General features: G+C 44.2%; 1 protein-coding gene across 1 annotated transcript; it reads right to left on the bottom strand.

The window, feature by feature from the left end:
• Nucleotides 1-962: 962 nt before the first annotated feature.
• LOC131683490 (uncharacterized) lies at nucleotides 963-23,479 on the bottom strand. Its single transcript, XM_058965518.1, has 13 exons — nucleotides 23,001-23,479; nucleotides 22,884-22,933; nucleotides 14,428-14,845; nucleotides 13,315-14,047; nucleotides 13,121-13,255; nucleotides 12,772-13,055; nucleotides 3,535-3,824; nucleotides 3,291-3,471; nucleotides 3,171-3,230; nucleotides 2,968-3,108; nucleotides 2,580-2,911; nucleotides 2,195-2,519; nucleotides 963-2,144 (listed from the first exon to the last, which is right to left on the bottom strand). Exons 1-13 carry the CDS (start codon nucleotides 23,040-23,042, stop codon nucleotides 2,010-2,012), a joined length of 3,126 nt encoding a protein of 1,041 aa, XP_058821501.1. The 5' UTR covers nucleotides 23,043-23,479; the 3' UTR covers nucleotides 963-2,009.
• Nucleotides 23,480-23,547: the final 68 nt, after the last annotated feature.

Below are 23,547 nucleotides of genomic sequence, written 5' to 3'. Positions count from 1 at the left end.
GTAGCCACCGCGGTCCATTGTTTTCTGTACTGAATTTCAAATATGTCAATCCTGAAAGTTTGCTGATGATCTGAAGATCTACTGGATCTATTGGAGTCTCATATCCGTCGAACCCTTCATAAGCAATTTGTGCGGCGGTGGGGCATTTTAATGCTGGTTCAATAGCGTTACTGCTGGAGTGTTCTTCGAGATCTGTTTGGTTTTGTTTGCCTTTTTGATTTGCGGCCTACGATCGTGAAATCATCCTTTTTGATGTCTGCTTCTTTGATGACTAGTTACTCCCAGTTACTCGGTAACTGGTTGGATAATGGTCTGCGGTGTTAATCGTTTCATAACAGGAGATTTCGCGCAATTATCCATAATGTTCAGTTTATTTACAAAAATTACACATGAGAGTTTGATTGTCATAAGTGCACAATGTGGTTTGAGCATAGAGGCCAGGTTCTAGAATCATAAAAACTATTGCACAAACTAGCCACACTCTTATCACCCGAACACCGCTACGAATGCCGAAGAAGACAGAAGTCACATATCCATATTGCGGAAAAAATCGCGTAAGATCGATCAACGCGCAGCTTGATAGCACATCATGTTCGAAAAAAAGATTTATGTTACCGGAAACAAAGTTCTCTACTTCGGCTTTGCGCTGCAATTCCATCAGTACCATACTCAAAAGATTGAAAATATTCATATCTTTTAACAAACTCGCTACTCCACGAATAGATGGACGAATTCTGCAATACTTGAAGTCAACTACACTAGTATGGCAACACCACACGGTGAACTCATGATATTTGGGCACCTCTAGTCACACAATGCTCACGGTATCAACGGTGTCTTTATTGGTTTGCATAAAACTTTCAAGTTTCAACATGATATTTACTTTACACGAATAAATAATTAAAATAAAAATGCTTGTATATGTATCGGATAAATAACAGCAATTGATTGTTGTACCAAGAAGAATCGAATTTTATTTTGTTCAACATTTAAAATAGTATAATTAAAGTGACACTCATACCTCCATCGATTTGGTAATTCCTTGTTCAATCTATGACGGCGTTGTTTTATGTACATGAAAGTCGCAGATTAGAGAGAGAGGTGCATGCCGTGCCTACTCGTTACCATAGACTTTTTCAATTCAGGAAGAACTATGAAATTCTGACGAAATTTTAAAATAGAACTGGAGTGGTTTGCACTGCAACAGAAAAAGTCCTACAAACTCAACTAACAATCAAGGTTTTATAGCGCACTACAAGTACAATCTAAGTGATAAGAGCGGCATCAAGAGTGTAATAAAACCTCAATCGTTACTTGGTAAATGACATAGGTATAGTTTAAATTTAACAGACAATTTCGGAAATGTTCTCTTAAATTGTGAAATTTAGAAGAAATTTAAATTTATGACATTTTGCAATTGGTAACACATCAGAATAACCATCAAAAACAAACAACATTTTCGATTATTGGAAAACACACGCATAATGTCAAACGTCACCCAGAAAAAAAGCAAACTTCCAACTTGTTGGCACTTTTACCGTATGGCTTTCATGTATCACATTGTCTACACCCGGTGAGTTATTTCAGATTTGGTTTTGGTATATTTAAATACTTCAAGTGGGTAAGCATGTTACTACTATTGGAACGTAGGCCGTAACTTGATTTTGGTTGATGTAAGATAGTGTCTTCTATATGCTGTATCGTATCGGACTTTGAAGAACCGGAACCCTATCTTCCAGTTCGGGATCCAGCCTGATTCGGAAACTCAGAGCAAGTAGTAGTAGTGTGCAACGGACGACGATCAAGAGGTGATAATTGGGGGGGGGGGGGGCTTCGAACAAATGTTTAAATTTCAATCACTATCTACATAGCAACAATTTTCATTGCCCGGCTCACGCTAGCTGACTCATCATTCAATTCACTGGGCCTCTCCTCCGTCGATCACATCACAGTTGTTCGCATCGAGCTAAAAAGCGCACCTGGTCCACTGCAATCACTGCGCATCATTGTCACATGAAGGAGGGGGAAGATTTTCTTGATCGAGACGATTTGGAGCGAGATGGACTTTTGAAACTGCGCCGGGATCGGTCGGACCAGGGTTCCGGAACGCGGCCACACCATTTGATTAGATCCTGGACTTCGTTCTGAAAAAAATCAATTATCTATGAAAAATATTTACGCTGGATTATCCTACCTGAAGATATCCGGGAAGTTCGTTAAAAATCGGTTGCTTAGTGAGTTCCGTATGCTGGGAAACGTACGACAAGCAACTGGTCTTCAGCGTGGATGCGTTGAATCGGTCCGAAATCCCTAGTAAATAGATGATCGATTCTCCATCAATAGACGCGATCAGTGTATTCTCACAGATATCTTTGAGATTGTCCACGGAGTAGCGATCGGCTAGTAGCATAAGTTCACATATCTGGTCAACGCCAACGGACTTATCAACCGGTGCCCCGTACAGATAGAGTAACATTCTCCGGAATATCACCGGTGACGTATCGTGGATAACAATTTTCCTACGAATTCGAATAGAACGTTGAATACACTGGATTACTTCAAATTCCTCAACCTCTTACCTATTGATTTCCTCCTGCATCCCCGAGAGCAGAGCTTTCTTGAACCACTCACAGCGTGCCGCCACAATAACCCGATGAGCCTTAAATGTATGCGATTGATTCCGTACGGGAGTTTCACAGCTTGTTCCGCCCGTACTATTGGACAGCAGCGCATCATCCGGGCTAAAGTCGAACACTGATACGATATTCTCGTTCTGACAATCAGTTGGCGAGACTACCACTTCAAACTCCATGTCCGCCAGTTGACCCGAGTGTAGCAATTTCAGCGCGTTCTTCGACAGGCTGCTGTGTAGTGCTACCGGAGGTTCGCAGAGGTTTTGCACTAGGTTCAACTGTAATCCGGACAATGGTTAGAAACGATTTTAAATAAATTTCAGATCATCTATACCTTCGTATCACTGTAATCGAGGTATCGATTAGGGCAAGGTCGGGGATCTCCGAAACCACTGCAATCCACACAACGACTCTCCAACAGACCTAACTCTAACATGGCACGTGTGAACTGTTCCTTCTGCACCAGTTTGGATACCTGAAAGGGGCAGAACTACAGTGAAGACACACTCTGATCAGTTGAAGTCTTAGTATACATACAGAAAACATCGCATCGTTTAAGGCAGCCTTATGCTCCAACAACTTCGAGATGATCCCATTCTGAATAAGAGAACCAATTGAAATGTGATCATAATCAAAATTATTCAGAGAGATACATACCACCTGACTCGTCAAAAACTTGAAGCAAAATTTAAATTCCTTCCACCCGATCTTCTCGTCAATGGTATCACATAATTCTTCTAGTCTAGCGATTAAAATTGGCACTTCCAGAATTAGCTGATCCAGGTTCGTCCGCACAGTTTGATGTTGATACACATCGTTCATCTCGATGAATGTCGCTCTAGAAAATAGTATTTAAAAATGGTAAACTTTACGAATGCCCAAACAAGGTAACCAAACCTACCTCTTATGGAGTATCACTTCCAAAGCACTGGCCACCCGTCCATAGATGTCCCGCATTTTCTTCACCTCGTACATGTACAGGAAGAACTTCAAATCATTTTCGGAGTTTGGCTTGAGCCGAGATTCTCCGGCGGCCGAGGGACTCGGTGGTCCATGATACAGACTGTTACCGGGATATCCGCTGGAACTTCGTGTGCGCGTTCGTACCGGCGGTGGTCGTCCTTCGCGTGTACCACTCGCCGAGCCATTTCCGTTGCTGCGACAGTCCGCGGTGTGTGTTGATTTGAGATCCTGCGGAAAATTTATTTGATTCAAACGATTAAAACTCGGAAAGGTGTACATTCCAATTAGTTTTCAACATCAAGAGAACGAACGGAATACACATCGATTGAGCGCAACTGCATCAGTGCAATAGCACGAAGTAGACTCGTACTGCTTACAGAGTGGAACAAATTTAAAACTACTCCACGTATTGACGTGATCTTCATAAATTGATCAAAAACTTTCGGCAGTAGGTTATGTTTCGTTCGCCAACCACCTCTTCCTCTAACCAAGCCACCCAAAATAGTGTCGTATCAAGATTTACCAAGAAGGATCAACTAATCCTTGGTCGGTCTTACTCCGACCCAAAGTTGAATTACTTAATGTAATACAAATTACTAAGGACCAGACAAAACGGTACTCAGCCGTACGAAAGTTGCATCAAAGGATATATTAAACAAAGTTCATGTTTTTTTGTCTGATCTGAAGCAGTCAGATGCGGTTGCCTGCTGTCAGCTGTTCACGTTAGAGTACCGCGTAAATGTACCTTCACGAGACGTGGAGATTGACGGTGTGCTCACCGAGTCGAGTCTGACCGTCGAGGACATGGTGAAGGACGGAGATAGTCGTTTCAAGGATTCCTTGCGTCAGCCAATTAAGAAAAATGAATGCGTGTACATACGTTCTGTACTGTTTGTAGATAGAAAGGAGACTTATGCCCCATCAGATTCCTTCTGAGTGATTTGCAGGGGGTCTGCGCCGCCTAGCCTTGTCTATATTGAGGAGGTTTATCTATCTGTTTGTGTTTTCCTTTTATACCCCGGATCATGAACTACCTTAAATGAACAAAAATGTGGGTCACCTTCCGTGGCAATAAGGCGCGGTGCGATAAGTGTGTCTCAGGAGAAAGAGGGTTGCACGAAAGATGCTGAAAAGTTGTGTTCATATGATCTATCGATATGTCCCACGTAGAAACTGAGCGAGGATAACAGCGAGCGATAACGCTCTAGACAGTCAGACACTCTTATGCAGAAACGCTTTAAAGACAAGAAGATTCGATTTTTTGGGAAAAATTGGTATCCATCACCGCTTTTACATAGCATATTTTCTATGTGCAAAAAACGTCTATTGGCGCCGATTTGTGGATGGTTTATCTTGATAAACATGTTAGAACCTTCTGTACAATTTCAATGGCGTGATGTAGGTGTGGTTCCTGTTGCAAGATCCAGAGCTATGGATTTGTAAAAACCATTGCAGGATGCACTATGTTATATTTCTTCTTAGTGGAGAACAATTTAGATAAAAACTATGTTTAATCATTATTGAGAAAATTTCTTAAAACCATCTTTGCGCGTGAATAGCACAAAACCTATAACAAAATTAGTTATGGAATGTGCTATTTCACGTTGTCTCATCAGAATCCGACACTAACTTAGCGACAGGATTAAACTAGCGCCAGATTGACGCTAACTCCGAAGAACGGAGACACAATTTGTGTTCCTAAGCAAAACCCTAGTCAAACATGATGTTCCGTAAGAACTCCTTTTCTTGTGGGACATCACGCTTGACTAGGGGTATGCTCAGGAGCACAAATTGTGTCTCTGTTTTTTGGAGCTAGCGTCAATTCGACGCTAGCTTAATCTTGACACTAAGTTAGTGTCGGACTCTAATGAGAACGACAAATTGCAGGATATTTTGGACAAATTGTCAATTTGGGCTATAAAGCTCGATATCTAGTTCGCCATGAAGAAAACCTACCTCCAGTTCAACCTCTGTTAACGGATAGGATTGACATTTGAGTACCTCGGAGTCATTGATTTGAATCTATAGGATCTTGTGGACATTATCTACGCTGCCCTGACAGAGAGATCTTCATCACTACTATGCAAGTGGAGATTCGAGGAAGTCCGATTCACTTGCATTCACGGGAGATCCCAAGAATTTTCACGTTGGCTGCGCGAAAATATTTTTACCGACGAATCGCGCATCGAAGACTCCACTGGCTTAGATATTTTTAACATTTACGTCGCAGAATCAGCTGCAATTCAGTGTGCCCTCAAGGATACGGGAATTTCCGTTAGTATGGATATCATATCAATTGACCATGGTATGAGTTCACGGGTGCGTTCATCATTTCTGGGAAACGAGAGTGCGGACTCTCTCGTTCCTATCGACGAAAGCATGGTTCAAGGGATTGAAGGTAAGTTTTTTGTTATTGAGGTTACCATATCATCGAGCACGTTGTCTGGTCGTGTGCTGAACAGCGTGGTGCTACGTCCCACATGCTGAATTTACAGCCTTTTGAAAACCCTAAATGTCCAGGGTATTTTTGTATAGCGCCACTTCAAAGCCAAAGCCACTTTGATATGGAAAGGTCATCACGAACGAAATCCACCCATAACTACATCTCTGTGGATAACACCAACTGAATTACTCTGATGTATACGATCATCTGAAGAGCAGAAAATAAAATTAACGAGTGAACATTTTAGTATACATCCGATGCTACGACTGCGCATTTTAACTGGAAATCCAACCTCTTTGAATTTGCCACCAATTTAGCTACGCTCTGTCGCCCATTGGGTTATAGTATTCATGTCTTGGACCGAATTTTCGGTTATTTGGATCGATAGTCTACGTCGGGACTTTGGCTCCTGCTGCTGGATCCTCTGGAAAAATTGCCCTTTTTCGATATTATACCAATTGCGTGGGACCATCGATCACGCTCGTCTACCGCAGATTAAGTTGAAGACCGTCAACGGGGATGTAGACGAGTTTTCAGGACCTGTTTAACTCGCTCGGGATCTTCAAGAAATGGTAGGAAAAACCTTCCTACTCTTCTTAAGGAATCCGTTTGTCGATCGGGACGTTATCGTTGAAATTTTTGAGAGAATTATGCAGACCCATGGTCCTGATCGGATCATTCAGTCAGCATCTTCTGCTAGTGAACATCCTCACTGCACGACTGGATCTTATTTCTAGGAAGGCTTGGGAATAGTTTTCAGCTAAGAAGGACACAGATACAATTGCAGATTTGTTCGATTTCTTACGGTGCCGACTTCAGGTGTTGGATTGCTTGCAAAACGAACTCATCTGACAATAGTGTAAGCAAGGTAAAAACTTCCAGCAGGCAAGGCCAGTTACAGTTCAGCCCACGTGTCAGGTGGACGTTGTTGAAATCACCCCCTCTTTACCAATGCAGTGCGTTCCACCGCAAGGCGGTTTCGGAGTGAGTTGGCCTTCTTATAACTCATCCCCTCTGTCGGAATTGCTTCAGAACAGGACACCAAGCTAAAAATTGCCAATCTAATGCTGAAAGGGTCGCTATCATACTCTTGTAGACTTCAAGTCAGACAGGGATAGGAATAAGGAAACGAAAGTTTCTGCAGTTGCTTAGGGTCAACAAGCCTTCTGTTCTCACGGACTCATCCAATTCGCCTATCGATCTCCAGCCTTGAATTCCTGTGTCGGATTCTGACGACAAATTTCGATGAAATTCTGATGACGCTGCCGGATTGCGATGTCGATTTCTGCGGCCAAATTCGGGATTCGACAATAGGCTTCCTTCGAATTCCGAATTCCAAGGTTGGAATTTGACGTATAAAATACGGCGTAGAATTCCGATGTTGAATTCCATTGTTGAGCTCCGCTGTCGCATTACGACAGAATTTTACATTGGAAATTGATGTTAGAATTCGATGTCGGAATAAGAATTCGACAATGGAGTTCGTTGTCAAAATTCCACAGAGGAAGTTGACGTCGGAATTCGACAGCGGAGTTCGACGTCGGAATTTGACAACCGAACTAGACAATAGAGTTAGCAGTCGGAATTCAATTGCAGACGGGATGCGACATCGGAATTCTACAGCCGAATCGGAATCGAAATCCAAGGTCGGAATTCGACTGCGAAATCCAACATCCAAATTAAATAACTGGAAGTCCGACAATGAATCCAGCTGTCGAAACAGCCTTAATGATATGTAGTATACATTTAACGGTTCATGTTTTCCGTCGGAGCTCGGTTGATTACCTCGCTGAAAGAGACTAGATGGGTTCCTGTGCCAAGCCCTTTACGAAAGACAAACTGCCAGAGATCGAGGAGATTCCTTTACTCAAGTAGTAATTGGTCTAGTCAGGCTAGTTGGCAAGCCTTGGTGTACCTACATGATATATTATTGATTAGACTGATGTTTTGGAAATTCTGGAAAAATACGTTCGCCATAAAGGTACCTCATATAGCCTACAGTAACCATGAAATTGTGCTATTTTTCTCTTTGGTAGTAAGTGAATGAATGCAAATTCCGTTTTGGAGAAGGGTCGGGCTTCATCCCTGACTATTGTAGGTACTGATCAATCTCGTTTGCAATCTCCGTTGGATCGCGGATAGAGCGACAATCCATTTTGCTAGTGAGCGATTAAACCCATCTTCAAAGTTTCGTATTCGTTAACCTGACGCAAAGTAACAGGCCCATCTTAGCTGAAGCAGGAACAGCCTTATCAGCACGACACCAAGTATAGTCCTCGCACTTGGCCTCTCAACCTAGGCACGTAGAATCGCTGCTTAACTTTTTTCGCGATAGTTTCGTTGTTGGCGTGACGGTACATACGGGGGAAGCTGTAGAATCACAGGGTATTTAGCATCATAGGTCTGGCATTCCGCTTTCTCTGACCGCCCATCCATTCGGAGAATCCCGAACTCATTCATTGCTGGTGTGGCTGCCGTGATCTTACTGTTTTCTCCTGTTTCCGATCTGCCTTATGCACTCGTACATTCAGCTTCAATGTGGTAACTTCGTTGGGAAACTCGTCCGACTGTACCAACTGCCATAATCTAGGTTCAGCTTTCTGCAACTCTTCTGCGATTAACCAATTGTCCACGATCCGATGGACATACGCAACGCATCAAAGCAGTCGTTCTCACTTCGAGAAATGTCCAAAAACAACGATAAGCTTCAAAATTAAATATGCCAATAAATAGACAGACCGTAGTTCTTCGCTGGCCTCTTCAATGAAAACTGCATCCTTCGGTCATTATTTATTTTAGTCGTTTATATATTGTGGTGTCTTGAACCATCGACTAACGGGTTCAAAGGACAGACCTCGTCCCCACTTCGTGCTCTCGTCAGCGACGTTGAACCGTGCTGGAACTTATTTCTATTCATCAACGTTGTATAGACTGAATGTCTTGTTAACTCTGAATGCCACGTAAGGACGACAACGGATGTAATCCAGACGGAGCTATAGATTCGTGCTGAAACTGAACTGGGCCAGAAGGTTTGGTAAGTGAAGATATTACTGAAAAAGAACACGCAGATCAAATAAAGATCAAGCCGATGAAGGTGAATCGGGGGCCGTTCGAGAAACAGATAGCGGCACCGGAATAAAGAAATGACGGAAGTTTCGAGTCTTAAAGCATCAAAAGCAGGATGTTCCAGCAAAACCAAACAAAATGTGTAGATACTAAACCAGAATAACGGCAAAAGGTTGACGAGGACACCTTAGAGGAATACGACAATGACGAAGAAGAAGAAGAAGAAGAAGAAAAAGGTACATGATCGACAATGAGAGCCAAGACGGGCGAAGACTACAGCAGACCGGACCGACAAAGGCCCAGTTGGCCGTGAGAAAAGAGGGTTATTGTTCAACGCGGCCTATAATGCTTTCTATAACGTCTGGTGCAACATGGAGTAAGACAAGTGTTTGAGACTACACTCGAGTTGGTGTCTGGCTAGTTAGTCCTTCCAGAAATGATCCCTAGAGTCATCAAAAATGTGGCGTTTTTACCGCCCGCAGCAGTTGCTACAGAAATTGGTGGACAAACCCAAGTAACAATTTATGTTTTATAGCACACTACAAGTGCAATCTAAGTTTTGAGATAGACTTCAAGAGTGCCATAAAACCTCAATTGTTACTTGGGAAGTCAATCAACTGAAGCCCTCTCTTCCGAATAACTTAAAAAGATTTGTTGTTTTCGTGAATACGGTAGGATAATTTATCGGCCATCTAGAGATCGCTAATCTACGGCAACATCTCGTCAACCCACTGCTTTTAGAATCGCTAATGGCCAAGCGTATGTTGGTTCACTATAGAAGGGGTCACGGTGAAACGACGCTGCGTAAGCTGACGGATATTGTGAAAGACACCTACTAAGGCAACGTTGAACGTTGACGTAAAATTCAAGCTGTAACTGTGTCAACTTTGCAATTTTAAATCTACTTATGGTAGTTTTAAATCTACTTATGGATCCAGATGGGAACTCAGAGTCGGAGTGAGTGCAAATATCAGGACAAATAGCACCGTGGTGTTCAGACCAGCTCTAGTATCTTCCGATCACTGTCGTCCAGAATCCGAAGAAACCTGGAAAACTTCGTCTTTACTGGTAGGCTGCAGCAACGATATAAGGAGTATATCTGGATACGCTGTCGCGCAAAGCAGTCTGCTCGTTCAGTTGTTTAAAGTTCTTTCCGGCTTACGGTAATAGTGGATTGCATTCGGTGGCGACTTGAAAAAGATGTTCCACCAATTGATGATTCGCGCGGAGGACAAACAGCAGTAGCGGTTTATCTTCAGGGAAAATCCGTCTGATTCACCAAGCATGTACGTCATGGTTATAGCGACTTTCGGATTGACTCTTTCTGCTTTGTCAAGTTTGCCAAGAATCGGAACACAGAAGAGTTTGCTACGCAATATCCCGAATATTCTGTTGCTATCATTCATCGACATTACGTCGATGACTACATCGACGGTGCTGACACAGTGAAAGAGGTAGTAAAACTGGCGCAGAAGGGTCGTCCGGTTTACCAAAAGACGGAATTCGAGATACGGAACTGGGTATCTAACTCGCCAGAAGTTCTACGGGGTCTGGGAGAGCAAAAACTTGTGGCGCCAGTTTATTTCGGACGTGATAAGCAAACGTCAAATGAGAGAGTACTGGTGGTAATCTGAGATCCGAATATGGACCAGTTCTCAATCTTTACGAGGCACTGCGAGGAGATGCAGCTGTACATGTTCCAGGGAAACCGACGGACAAAAAAGGTCATCGCAAGCTGCGTAATATGATTCTTCGATGCTCTAGGACTCCTTTCGCCGTTCGCCATATACGGGATAATAATTATACAGTACCTGAGACGTTTCAACTTGGTTTCGAATCAGGAAATCGACTACTAGGAGTTTTGGAAGCGGTAGACTACTTTGATACCAAATACAGAGACTATCAGGATTCCCCGATGTTATCTCGGTGGCGCCCGTTGAAGTTAACTAACTGGTATTACGTATATTTGCTGATGGTGGCAAGCACGCATACGGAGATTTCAATTGTTGTAGTCTGTCTGATGATGTCTCGGGCCCAACGTGGCACCTATAAAACGCCAGTCAATTCCCGTCTGGAACTGATGGGTGCCGTTCCGGGAGCACGCCTGAGTCAAGTGATCTTGAGTAGTTACTAGTAACAGATTACTAGCACTGTTTTCTGGACGGATTCACGCATCGTATGCAACTAGCTCATTTCGGATCATAACTCCATATCGTAGACCTGCTGACGAAACGGGGGCTAAATCCTCCGTTACAAAGCGAAGTAGAGTAGTTTAAAGGGCCTTTGGTCCTGTACCGGCCGCAACAAGTTGGCACCGCTACTCGAGCCGGAGGAGCTCCAGCAGGCGGAAACGATCCCAGAGCAGTTTCCCGGATGTGATGAGTAACCTGTAACTTGAAGTGTCAGCCCGTTGACCCGATGGAGACAATAAAAAGGTAGTTCAGTCTACCATAGCTCACCGGTACTGGACGACGAAGGCGTCTGCATGGCTGGCAGACTCTCGAATTCCGAATAAAAATTTCTCTTCGACAAAACGCACCTCATCATCCTGTCGAGGTTCTATGAGAAATTACGCAGATTTTGATCTAGCACTATCATGAGGAATTCGGACACGCTAAGTTGGGGACAGTGTTCAACGAGATGCGACAACGGCTCTAGAATCCGAGAATGCGTACGGCATTACAGCAGGTAGTGGGTCAATGTACCTGGCGAAAAATCAACAAATGTAGTCCAAGATCTCCAAGAATTGTCCTCACTTTCAGTTGAACGGGTCACTTTTCATGTTTTCGAGGAAATCACGGTTGGACAGCGTAAGGAGCTGCGTTGGGTTGGAAGTCGCTCACAGTCTCACTACGGAATAGTGTCGGATGGCCATTGTTCGTTTCCGTAGCAAATTCGGTTATGAAAACCAATTTTTTTCTGACAAGGCCACAATGCATTCGGAGAGCAAAAAACACGATGATCAGGATGGAGCGTAACAACGACGAGTGTGCGAGAATCGTGAACTGTTCTTATACCATCTGCCACTTCATTCTGCCCGGAACACTACAAATGGAAGGTGTCTCCAAGTGAATTGTTCATTCTTAGAAAGAAGCAATGCGAGCACTCGACAATCAACGGGCGTGCGTTGACATACTTGCCGCAATACATGGACCAAGCTGAAGTCTTGACGCCGAATCCGTTCCTACGAGGTACGGTGTCTGGTCCAGACATGAAGGTGAACGAAGAACCGACAGATCCCACAGTAACTCTGCGGAATATGTGTAAGCGGTCTTAGCTTCTTGCAGATCGAATATGGAAGCCAGGAGTTCTTCCAACAGTCGAAATGGTTCGGCCAACAAGAGCCGCTTCCTGATGGTATTCGTGGTCGGCGGGAGAACTGAAAATCGTGGAAACGGAGTATCGTTGATGCGCGGATCAAGGCCGACGTCCGACGTCTAATTTCGAAGACGAAGTCCGACGTCAAATTCCAACCTCGAAATCCGCTGTAGAAATCCGAATTCTGCTCGGAAGTCGACAGCGCAATTCGACAGTGGAATTTGACAGCGGGATTTGAGATGCTGGCAACCATTCTCTACGAAGCAGAAGCTAACACTAATTCGAGGCCGCTCACGTTCACAAACATGTTCGACTATTCGACATTAAACAAATTCAACTATATCCTACCTTGCAAACCTTCTCCAGCGAATTTTTGATCTCCGAAATGGCCGACGTAAGCACCTCCAGCACGTAGGTAATCTCCGGCACCAGATAGGACACCAGATCGTTTTTCTCCTCGCCCGTCAAACTGCACAGCACCACGTTGATGTTCTGCAGTAGCTGATGAGTTTGCGACAGAAAAATCGGCATCCGGGATCGTACATACTTTATGATTTCGTGTCGCTGGTGTCGTGTAAATGTGGTGGCATCCTTGGTGAAGATGTTGCAGAACTGGAGCAGTTTGATGATTCCTGCAAGGGAAAAAAAGATGCGAAACGGTTACTTGTTGTCAATGGCCGAAATCTGGACGCAGAACCTGTAAGCGTTTCTTTGAATCCCTCCTTAAACACCTGATACAGTACACAGGGACTGTGCGAAATCGTGTTTGGATTCACCATCTGAATCATACGATTCAGGCTCTCGTGCAGATCGTTAACGATGTCGATGACAACTGCAAACAGGTATAACATAATTCAACGTAAGAAACGTCCTGAGACAGATTCAACTTACACTTTTTCAGTTTAATGTTCCGCAAATAGTTCTTACACGGTTCAGTCATTCTACTCAGCGGAGTCGTACTCTCGCACATCGCTATCAAATTTGAGCACGTTTCCTCGTCCAAATCCTCCGGAAGACATTCACAGTACAGCCAGTGCAGGATGGTGGTTAACATTTTCGAGGGAATGTTGTTCAGTACCGTCAGTGGAGTCAGTGGAGATGACGGTGGAGTATCTAAGGAACATGGGAAAAGGGAAGGACTTCTTGTTCGGAAGGGGGAGGAAGGTGGTTTGATCTTTCCTCGCTGAAAAGGATCCAGACTGGGAACAGCGATGCTAGGGGTGGGGAAGGAAAAAATGTTCCGGTCCGAATTAAGATTGGAGTCCGATGCCGATACACGGTTTCTTTCCGGGACATCCAGCAGAATGGAAACATTTGAGGTTAGGCAGTTGAACGAATTGGAGATATTGCTGACCAGCTTTGGAGAGAGGTTGTATACATCTAGCGTTGGTGGAAGTAGAAAGTTATTGGTCATTGCAGGACTGGGCCGCTGATTGATATGTTGGGTCGAGGTCCGGGGTGACTGTGTACAGGGGACCGACGATACTTTCATCAATGGTAAATGAGGTCGCTCCGCCGTAGAAGCCGTCTCGAACCGACTGGCTATGTGCTGGTAGGTAGTGGCGGCCGCCATACTGCTGCAGTCGAACCCGTTCAGGCGTAGTATCGGTGAGTGGACGTTGTACTGAAAATTTACAAAAACGCTTTAGTAAGCCATGGATTTTCGTTTCGAATTCAGTGCATCTCAACAGGATCTGGCAGACCGACTTAATCGCTCAGGTAGACGCTTAATCTAAATGTTTACCAGCAGACAACCAGTTGCTAGGTCGCGGGTGATGCCCGCTAGTACAAATGTTCTGTTTGTTAATAAGATCATAGCGAAATTGATACATGACCAATTTGTACTTGCAGGATATCATCAGAAACCAGTTGTTTGCTTGTAAACACAATCAGGTATGCCAGATATTGACGGGACGAGGTCCGCAAGCACATTCCTTATCGAAGGTAGAAAATTTTAATTCAATTTTCTCCTTAGGTAGAAATATCGCAACAAAAAAAACTTACTATAACGTTTTCACAGCTCTTAAGCGTCACATCACAAAAGTTCCCATCATCCAGCACCGACAGCAGCGTAAATGGAATCTCCTGACCCACGGATTGATCATCCATGACTCGCTTGCAAACCAGCTGGCACCACCCGTCACACTTGAGCGACATACGATCCGTCGGATTGTAGGAGTTCGTTCGGAATTCAATGCTGTGACCCGTGTAGGCACCGAAGATCAGTCCCGGTCCGTTGGAGCTCAGCTCGATGACTTCAAAAGTTTCGCAGCTGAACAGCACAACGGCCGAATCGTTGATCGGGCAGAAACCACACTCAAAGCTGGACATCTTCTGAGCGTCGTCGGAGCTGCTTTGGTTCGTGCTGATCAGGTCATTGTACCATATGATGTCGCCCATCTCGTCTAGCCGGAATTTTACCCTGTGAATGGAGCATGGAGAGGAATATTTAGGCATATTATTCAAAAAATGGAATCACTGAAAAAATAATTATCTGAATACTTTAATTTGAGGGAACGCTAACACTAATACAACAAATTGCTAGGGGCCTCTCCATAAGTATCACGGGACAGGGATGAGTATTAGTAGGGATAGGGATTCGATTGAGTTCCCGTCTGGTACCAATTCAGTTCTAGATCTGCGCTGTAGCATCAGTTTTCTGTTGATAGTGGACTTCTAAATCATTTCGCTGTGCACCAGACATGACCATAATTCCTTGTCTATCGTGGCATCGACAGGATTAGTTTTCAACGGCAACAATTTCTGGCACGCTGAGGAATTGCTTCCCGAACCATGGAATACAAGCAAGATGCTCGAACTCCCCATTTGGTTTCCCAAGCTGTGGTATTATTATCACTCGATACGTACCGCAATTTCACCGCATCCAATTTCGACAGTATTTCGCCAACTCGATACGTAACGAACGATATTTTGAATGACCCGGACCCAACCAAGCTCACACAGTCTTTGACTCGGTCCGCAAAATTTCGATAGTCGAACTTCGATTACAGCTCCATTCAGTTGACGCCTCGGATTAGAGAGCGTCTTCAAGGGAGCCACCAACAAATAAGGTAGAACATGTCGCCTTGGCGCTCTTCATGAAGGTACGCTACACACGTCTGCGGTTCCTCGCTAATGTTCGCGAATATGGGCAACTGCAGAGAAATGACTTCTCTGATGGCGTACCACTTAGTCCATTTTTCGTTCAGTTTAAACGGTATCTGTTGGCCCCATTCATTTTTCGCTCTACATACTCCCTGAATCGTGGAAGAGCAAGACAGTATTCAAACCAGGTTAAACGGACTTATCGCGACCTGCAGCTTCTTTCTATTAGTAGGGTGAGCCGTCTCAATTGCTAGTGTCGCGGAGAATGGGAAGACGTCTTCTTCTGGCTTTCAATACATTCCAAGCACCATTTCATGGGACAGTTTGCATTCGGTCGAATGCATTTCTCGGAAGCTGGGTTACTCTCTATGCCTAACCCGCAAGAGAACCTCCTTGGCATTCGACCATTAGTTTCGCAGTTGAAACTCCCCAATGAAGTGCTCGTACCCAACTTTCAACGCCCCAAATGTAGCTACATCAATCTCTGGATTCCATACTTGGTGGAACATATCTTTTAAATCTAGGCACAGAGCCGCCCGGCTTTTCCGGAATCCGAATAGCACTGCCACAAGAGAGTTCAGGCGTTTTAATAGCATCATGTTCAACCTAGTACCATCCATTGTGACTGTGGCATCACCAAATATACGGACTTTCGAAGGTTTCTCGGGTCTTAGAACGACACTGAAAGAAAGATATAAGATCCTTTGAGTGATATTCGGAAAACTGCCTTACAACGCTCTCGTCGTTCACGAGATTTTTCAAGATTCGTCGCTTCAAACACTGTAACAAACTGCCTTCGAATAGCGGTATAGCCACAGCAGTACCGTCTCGAACCGCTTACCTAGTTCTCTGATGGATATTATTCGCACTTTGTACTTCCGGAGACTCGCGACATCCTACAACCTCGATACCCATCCTTTCCAGCGAGAAGAATTATTTAACGAGATCGTGCTGTGACCGATCATGCGGACACTTGCAGATATGGAAGCTGTGCACGCAATCCGAAGATTTGGCTTGTTTTCTGTATACAGTCCACCCGAGCCGCGACTTCGCCGCAATCGGTTCTCTGGGCTGGCCTTCTCGTATTTTGTGCATGGCGCATTTTCTCGTTCTCGTAATCATTGATCGAAAGACCTTTCAAAGACGAGAACGACTCACTCAACTCCGTGTATCGCAAAGACTGTCGGGGCAGATTCCACGTACGTCGTTTTATATCGATTTGTTTCACATGTGCCGTCCATTACAGGCACAGTGGGATCGAATCTGCTTTTGCATCCAATTGTGTCACAATCTCTTCGTCGACCAGCATCCGCGACGATGAATTTGACACCCAACGTCCCCATGCTGATCAATTCGATAGACAGCTGCCTTGCCAGCGCAGTGATTGTTTGTTACGGTGTTAGATCCTGCCCGTTTGCGATCTATCTTCTTTTGTTTCGACTCATGTTCAATGTTACACTCAAAGAGGCACCAGATACTTTGAGTGTAACAGTGAATACAGCATCCGTCTATCTCACACTTCGTGTGAATTCTGTGAGGTTGCTTTTCAGGGGTCCCAAACAGATATTGCAAATTCTAAGCTCCTGAATTGTCTTCCAGCGTTCCTCCAACGTATTCTTGGCAAGCACAGTACTTCACACAGTGTATCCATAGCATCATCCATCTCCGGCGTTTTCGCTGGATCTTTCGTGACCGTGTACCGCAAAAAAGTTTACCGCTTCTATCTAGCTTCGTAATCCGTGACAACTTTTGCGACTCCCTCTGGTGCAGAATCACATCAGTTGCCGCGCTAACCGACATGTGCTGTAAAACTAACCAAGTTTCGCACTCGCAGGTATCTTGGCCATGAGTTCGAGCAACAGCATTGGATTGCACAAATGCGCCACATGGCCCTCACTTCCAGGATACGCTAAGATTTTGGGCGGCCATTCCGCACCCGATAGACTTATTAAGCCGGTCTTGCTGGTCGGTTCTGGAAAGTGACGCACCTTGTACAACTCCGTTCTACATTACAGCATCTCAAGCGTGACAATAACATCTGGAGCAGCTGTCGTAGCAGTTAACGATTTTGTATCAGAAAATGTGTACGCTTCCGTCGTGTTGGCATACGAGCTGAAGAACAGCGACCAGTCCTCCGGATTCTTCGAGAGAGTAGGCAATTCTTTGGAGATCACTTTTCTGGCAGCGAACTGTAGTATAGTACTCAAGAAAGTTCATCCAACGATCCTCTTGGTACTGTTGGCATTGGTGACACTGTGAAATCTCATGAGCAACGAGCTAGTGATATTAGCAACGAATGACTAGTAGACATCCTCCGGATTGCCACCGTTGGATTGAGGAGCATTAGACTGAGGGACTGAAGTAATGCCATACATAAATATTCGAAGTATCCAGTGCGGTCCTGGGTGCGTGAGTACTTCCCCGATTCCAGTTCACCATTAATTGCTTCGTGTCAGTACCAGTTGCTGCTTTTCCTGCTATCAGAGATATCTAACGCAGCTGCATTGAGCACGTCTCTCGAAGTCTCGTCTACCTAGTCCCTAGTCACCGGACGCATACTTGCCACCAGTCGTGCGGAAGTCCTTAGTACTCAATCACTATCGAGCTCTTCCAGCCGGCGACCAGCAGCCTTCCCGGTCCTTTGGTTGAGTTGGAACACGTGGTTTTCCGTAAATCTACAGCAGGCAAGTGTTCTCTGCCTCAAACCACAAACCCAACGATTCCCATCTTTGGTCAACGACGGAACAAGCTGCTACTATACTACCAAAACGTTGGTGGTATCAATTCAACCGTTGAGGTATATCGCCTTGCCATCTCCGATAAGTTTTGACATCATCGTCTTCGTCGAAACTTGTTTAAAGGATGACACTTTTGCAGCCAGGTGTTATGTACCGGATGTGAAGACTTTCGTGGAGGTGGTGTTTTAGTAGCAGTGAGTCGCAGCTTGAGGGACGAATTGTCAAGACTACTTGTTGGGATTGTGTTGAGCAAGTCTGGACGATAGCTTGGTGACCGTAAGTTGTACTTGTGTGAAATCTTTGTACTAGCAGATTTCAACTTCCCTATCATTTCATGGACATCTTCGAGCTATGTATTTATTTACACGGATTCTGATCACTCCGTTCTTCACTCAGGGGCAGTAAGGCTTCTTGACAGGTACAGTTCAGCCACGTTACAACAAAACAATCTATTTGCTGAGATTAGCCGTCAAGTTGATCTTTGTTGTGTCAGTGATTGGTATTGATGACTTCCTTATCTCTAGTTAAATCATTGATCACTACGAAAATCTTGGGGCACGACTTCAATGTTTCGTCGGTCATCGCCTCCTGCGATTTCCGTGAAGCTAACCATCACAATATCGCAGACCTTTCCTCTACTCTCGATTGGCTAGATCTTCTAAACCCCGAAGATGTTGAAACCGCAGTACAAACGTTTTCCAACATTTTGTGGCATGTTTTGTACCGGCACGTCCCGAAGAAAGTTCATCATCGACAAACCAGCCCACCTTAACCAATTAACATAACACAACGGCTGAAGTCTGTGAAGAGATCTGCTCTGCAGAGGTTTACCAAGTATCGCTCTCAGAAACTATTTCATGAGTCTCGACCAAATATTCAGCAAAATATTCAACGGAATCTCAAGTCGTTTCTGGAAATATGTGAATGAGCAACGCAAGGAATCTGAGTTGTCTTCGTCTAAGACTTTCGATGGCAGCACAGCTACCACATCCCAAGATATGAGCAGATTCTTTTCGGGGAAAATAGCGAATGTGTTCACAAATGAGGCCTCAATGGTTGGTCAAGTCGAACTAGCTCTTAGTCAAGTTCCGGTCGTGAGTCAAACTATCGACGTCAATGAAACGATGATTAGCAGAACTCGTTCTCGGCTCAAATCATCTTTCAATCCGGGAACCGACGGTGTTCCATCAGTACTTCTGAAAAGGCGCATCGGAGTTTCGGTGAATCCGCTTTTTCACGACTTTAGATCTTTGGAACATTTTAACTCAAAATATTGTTGTCCCTCCCCCACATAAATGGGATTGACGGTATTGCAAACATCATCAAGCATATTGCAGGCATCAGTGCTAATGAACCTCTAACAGACAATTGCACATTAAGATGCCCATTGCATTACGCCACGATAGTGGTGCATCGAGGAGACCGAGAGGGCTCATTGTCCTTTTTTTTCAGAGTCTACTCCTGCCCAAACCAACGATCAACCACTAGCTTGTGCACGCTGGCATGGCCGACTGGCGGGTCGACGTGGTTTGTCTTTCGCTGTGGACCATTATTCCACAGCTTAATGCCAGTGTTGGTGGACACGGCTCGCAGTTTTTACTTTATTTGGAAGGTTATATTTCCTTTTATTTATCTTAAATTGGATACTAATTTAAGATACTAACACTCACTAATACACCAACTGTTTATTCTCGTATATACACTCACAATCTCTCCCATTCCAAACGTACAAACGCTCGATACCTTCGCGATAACACAAACCTGGTCACGAACGTAAACATGCAATTGCAATCATCCAAACATACTTACGCCCGCGATCTTACCAACATTAAAACACCCCGGTAGCTAAGTGAACGTTTCAGCACCTATACATATACAAACGCAGTCTCAAACATAAACCTAAGGCTCGCGCGATCATGAATCGGTCACGTCCGGTAGATTCTACCCTCGGTCCTAGCAGCCTACATACATGCCTTCAGTTGGACCAATCCAAAAAAGACGCTCATATCCACTAGACGACACGTTCCATGGCGACATGACCGGGAACTCTACTGATGTGGAAGAACTCACTCTCTTCTAGCATCTGAACCGTACACCGAAAATTGCGGCCTTCGACAAAATCAACCATGATATCGCAATAGCGAAGCTGGACAAACTCGGCATTCATGGACAACTTCTGCGCTGGTTTCGTTCCTACCCCGATGGAAGGCAACTACAAATCAGCATTAAGGATTGTCTATCTGCACCATTCTTCGCTACATCCGGAATACCACAAGGAAGCCATCTCGGTCCAGTAATATTTTTCCTCTACTTTAATGGCGTCAATATCACATTACAAGGATCCCGCCTTTCTTTCGCCGACGACATGAAATTTTTTCAACAAATACGGCATAAAACCGATGCCGAGCTTCTTCAGAGGGAACTAGACAGCTTTAGTACGTGGTGTGATTTAAACAGAATGGTTTTGAAGCCGAGCAAATGCTCAATCGTTACGTTCACGCGGAATCGTCATCCGACTCAGTTTAACTACCATTTCTTCGGCTCGAGCATTCCAAGACGCTCTCACATCAAAGATCTCGGAGTCATCATGGATTCGGCACTAACATTCAAACCACATACTTCATACATCGTGGATAAGGCTTCACGACAGCTTGGGTTCATCTTCCGAATAGCGAAAAACTTCTGGGACGTATATTGTCTTAAATCGCTTTACTGCGCGTTGGTCCGCTCAACGTTAGAATATTGTTCTGCTGTTTGGAATCCGTACTACCAGAACGCTTCGCCCTTCGGCATCTCCAATGGCAAAACAGATTTCAGCTGCCGAGCTATGAAAACCGTTGCCAGCTAATACACCTCGATACACTCAGTATTCGGAGGGACTGCTCTCGAGCCCTGTTCGTCTCGGACTTACTCTCTGCCAGAGTGGATTGCCCTACACTCCTCGGACGTCTGGATCTTCAAGCCCGCGTTCGAGCTCTACGTAATAACTCTCTTCTGCGAGTTCCGTTCAGGAGAACCAACTATGGTTGCCAGAGCGCTGTCACCGGACTCCAGCGAATTTTTAACAGTGTAGCGACGGCCTTTGACTTCAACCGGACGGGTAATGCGATAAAAGCGAAAATGTTGTCAATTTTAAAATGTAATTAGTTTAAGCAACCACCATTGGGGGCCAAGGGTGGAGGTAATAAACATAAACATAAGTATCAAATTCACGATCCGCGCCTGATCATTCAAGAACACGCTCGAATATGCAAATGACCTCATGGTTATAAAATCGAATTTGCATATACGTCAGCACGCGCGACATACAAACGTGTGCGCGATCGACCACGTTAACGCACAAACGCTCGAGTCCTTCGCGATGACACACGCGATCGTGAAGTCCCTACGCTCGCACACATCTAAACCGTAGAATGAATTTCACATTCAGACTAACGGCCCGCTGCAATTTGCTTTCAAGCAGTGTTTTAGTGGGTGATATTTTCCGTCTCGTCTGCAATTATAGTGAGTGATTCTGGCGGAGCCCACCCGAAAACCTAGCGCTACACCTCCTGTAGGACAACTCTCGAAAAGAAAGTATGCTTCTTTCGATTAAATGAGGAATCCCGATTTCAAAACAGCTGAATTAAGCAAGTTCTGCTTCTCTCTGGTTGTATCCCTAACATTAGTAGATAGTGAATTGAATAAATAGCCAGTTGTCTTCAGTTCTCTTTGTTTTTGGGTAGAGTCTGAAACATAGAGTGATCCGACTCTAAGTGCTATCTTACAATACGTTTTGGTTACATTTTTCATTTCATTACACATCTTTATTTAATTAGTTATATTTTCTTTAAATGTGAACAGCCGAAGTAATGTATTCGTGTTTTAGTCAAGTTTGCTGCTCAATACTGATGAGTCGAAAACGGACCAATAACTAAAACGTGCCGAAGTTATTGGTAGTGTACTCCTCTGCACAAAATGTTCTATACAGTCTTACACAGGTGATTGATATGAAAATGCTTTGAATTGGTAGAAACATCACTAAAATATGTCTATGAAACTTTTTGAATAATTCACTAGAACTTGGTTCGGTGGTTTTCTGCTAAGCCCCACGGTATGTCCAACCCAGTAAAGTTCAACCGGAAAATGAACCGGAACTCTGATTGTCTCTAGAAGATATTCCAGCTACTGTGACACAACCAATTCAAATTAGAATCGGCTTTGTCAGTGTAGCCGGAATACTAACTAGAATCAGCCTGAATTTCGGCTATTTTCGCGGCATGGCATACTGAGAACTGTTATTCAATTCAATCACCAAGCCACAGGTAACGTGATTCAGAATTCTCACCGATATGAAATTGACTACTTTGCAATGTTCAGAAACTCAATTCGATTATGTAAAACTTTCAGCAACCGATTGACTGAAACTGGAAGCTTAACCCTAATAGAAATTGATAGCTTGCAAAAAATACTAGTTGCAGTTTCTGATAACACGGGGCTCGAATATCGTCTTAATTCCGTAAATAAAAAATCTCTTACAATGCGTTTACCCACTCAGTGCCACTCCCACTCCATGTTGGACGGAGGGAAGTTTTGCATTTCGACTATCCGTAATTTAAAAGGTTGCCAAATAATTACCCATCCATTCCAAGTTTGTCCGTAGTGCCATCCAGGTAAGACTCGATGATCTGAAAATTGAAAAAAATCAAATTTTCCTTCAATGATTCTATCCAAGAGAAGTTTTCAGTTCATTACCTCCCAGGTTCCCACGAAAGAACTCGAACCATCCATGGACATCTTGGCAACGGGGGACCTTTAGCTTCCTAAGCTATCCAAATCCAGATTTTTGTAACAATTTTAATGCATTTCTAACTATTACGCTGACTCAACTCACAGTCAATCAATTCATTTTCAATTTTGCGGTCCACTTTGTGCAGATAAATCAGTCGAAAGTTTTCTAATTTTTAACTCCTGCAAAGCTCTTTGCAACGTGAAAGATTGTCACTTCAAATCCTAGCACACAGTGCTTTCAGACTGCCATTTTTCCAAAAATCTAACGTAACAGCCACTACTTGAACCTTTTCAATTTTCACCTTTTTTTTGCTACTCAAACCTGACTAATGTATGCTGCCATATCGATGAGAAAAATGAGCCACCTGAAGCAAATCCTGCTGCCAGTCAGTATGTCACACCATACCACCATCATCACCGTCATCATCATTATCATCGCTCAGTTAGACAGAACTATGGTGTGTGTTTGTGCGCTTGAGCGAAACTTGCATAGCTGTCAGAATGGGGTGGA

Source organism: Topomyia yanbarensis, chromosome 1, assembly GCF_030247195.1.
Source record: "Topomyia yanbarensis strain Yona2022 chromosome 1, ASM3024719v1, whole genome shotgun sequence".
NCBI lineage: Eukaryota > Metazoa > Arthropoda > Insecta > Diptera > Culicidae > Topomyia > Topomyia yanbarensis.
This window is presented reverse-complemented; position numbering and strand designations above follow the sequence as displayed.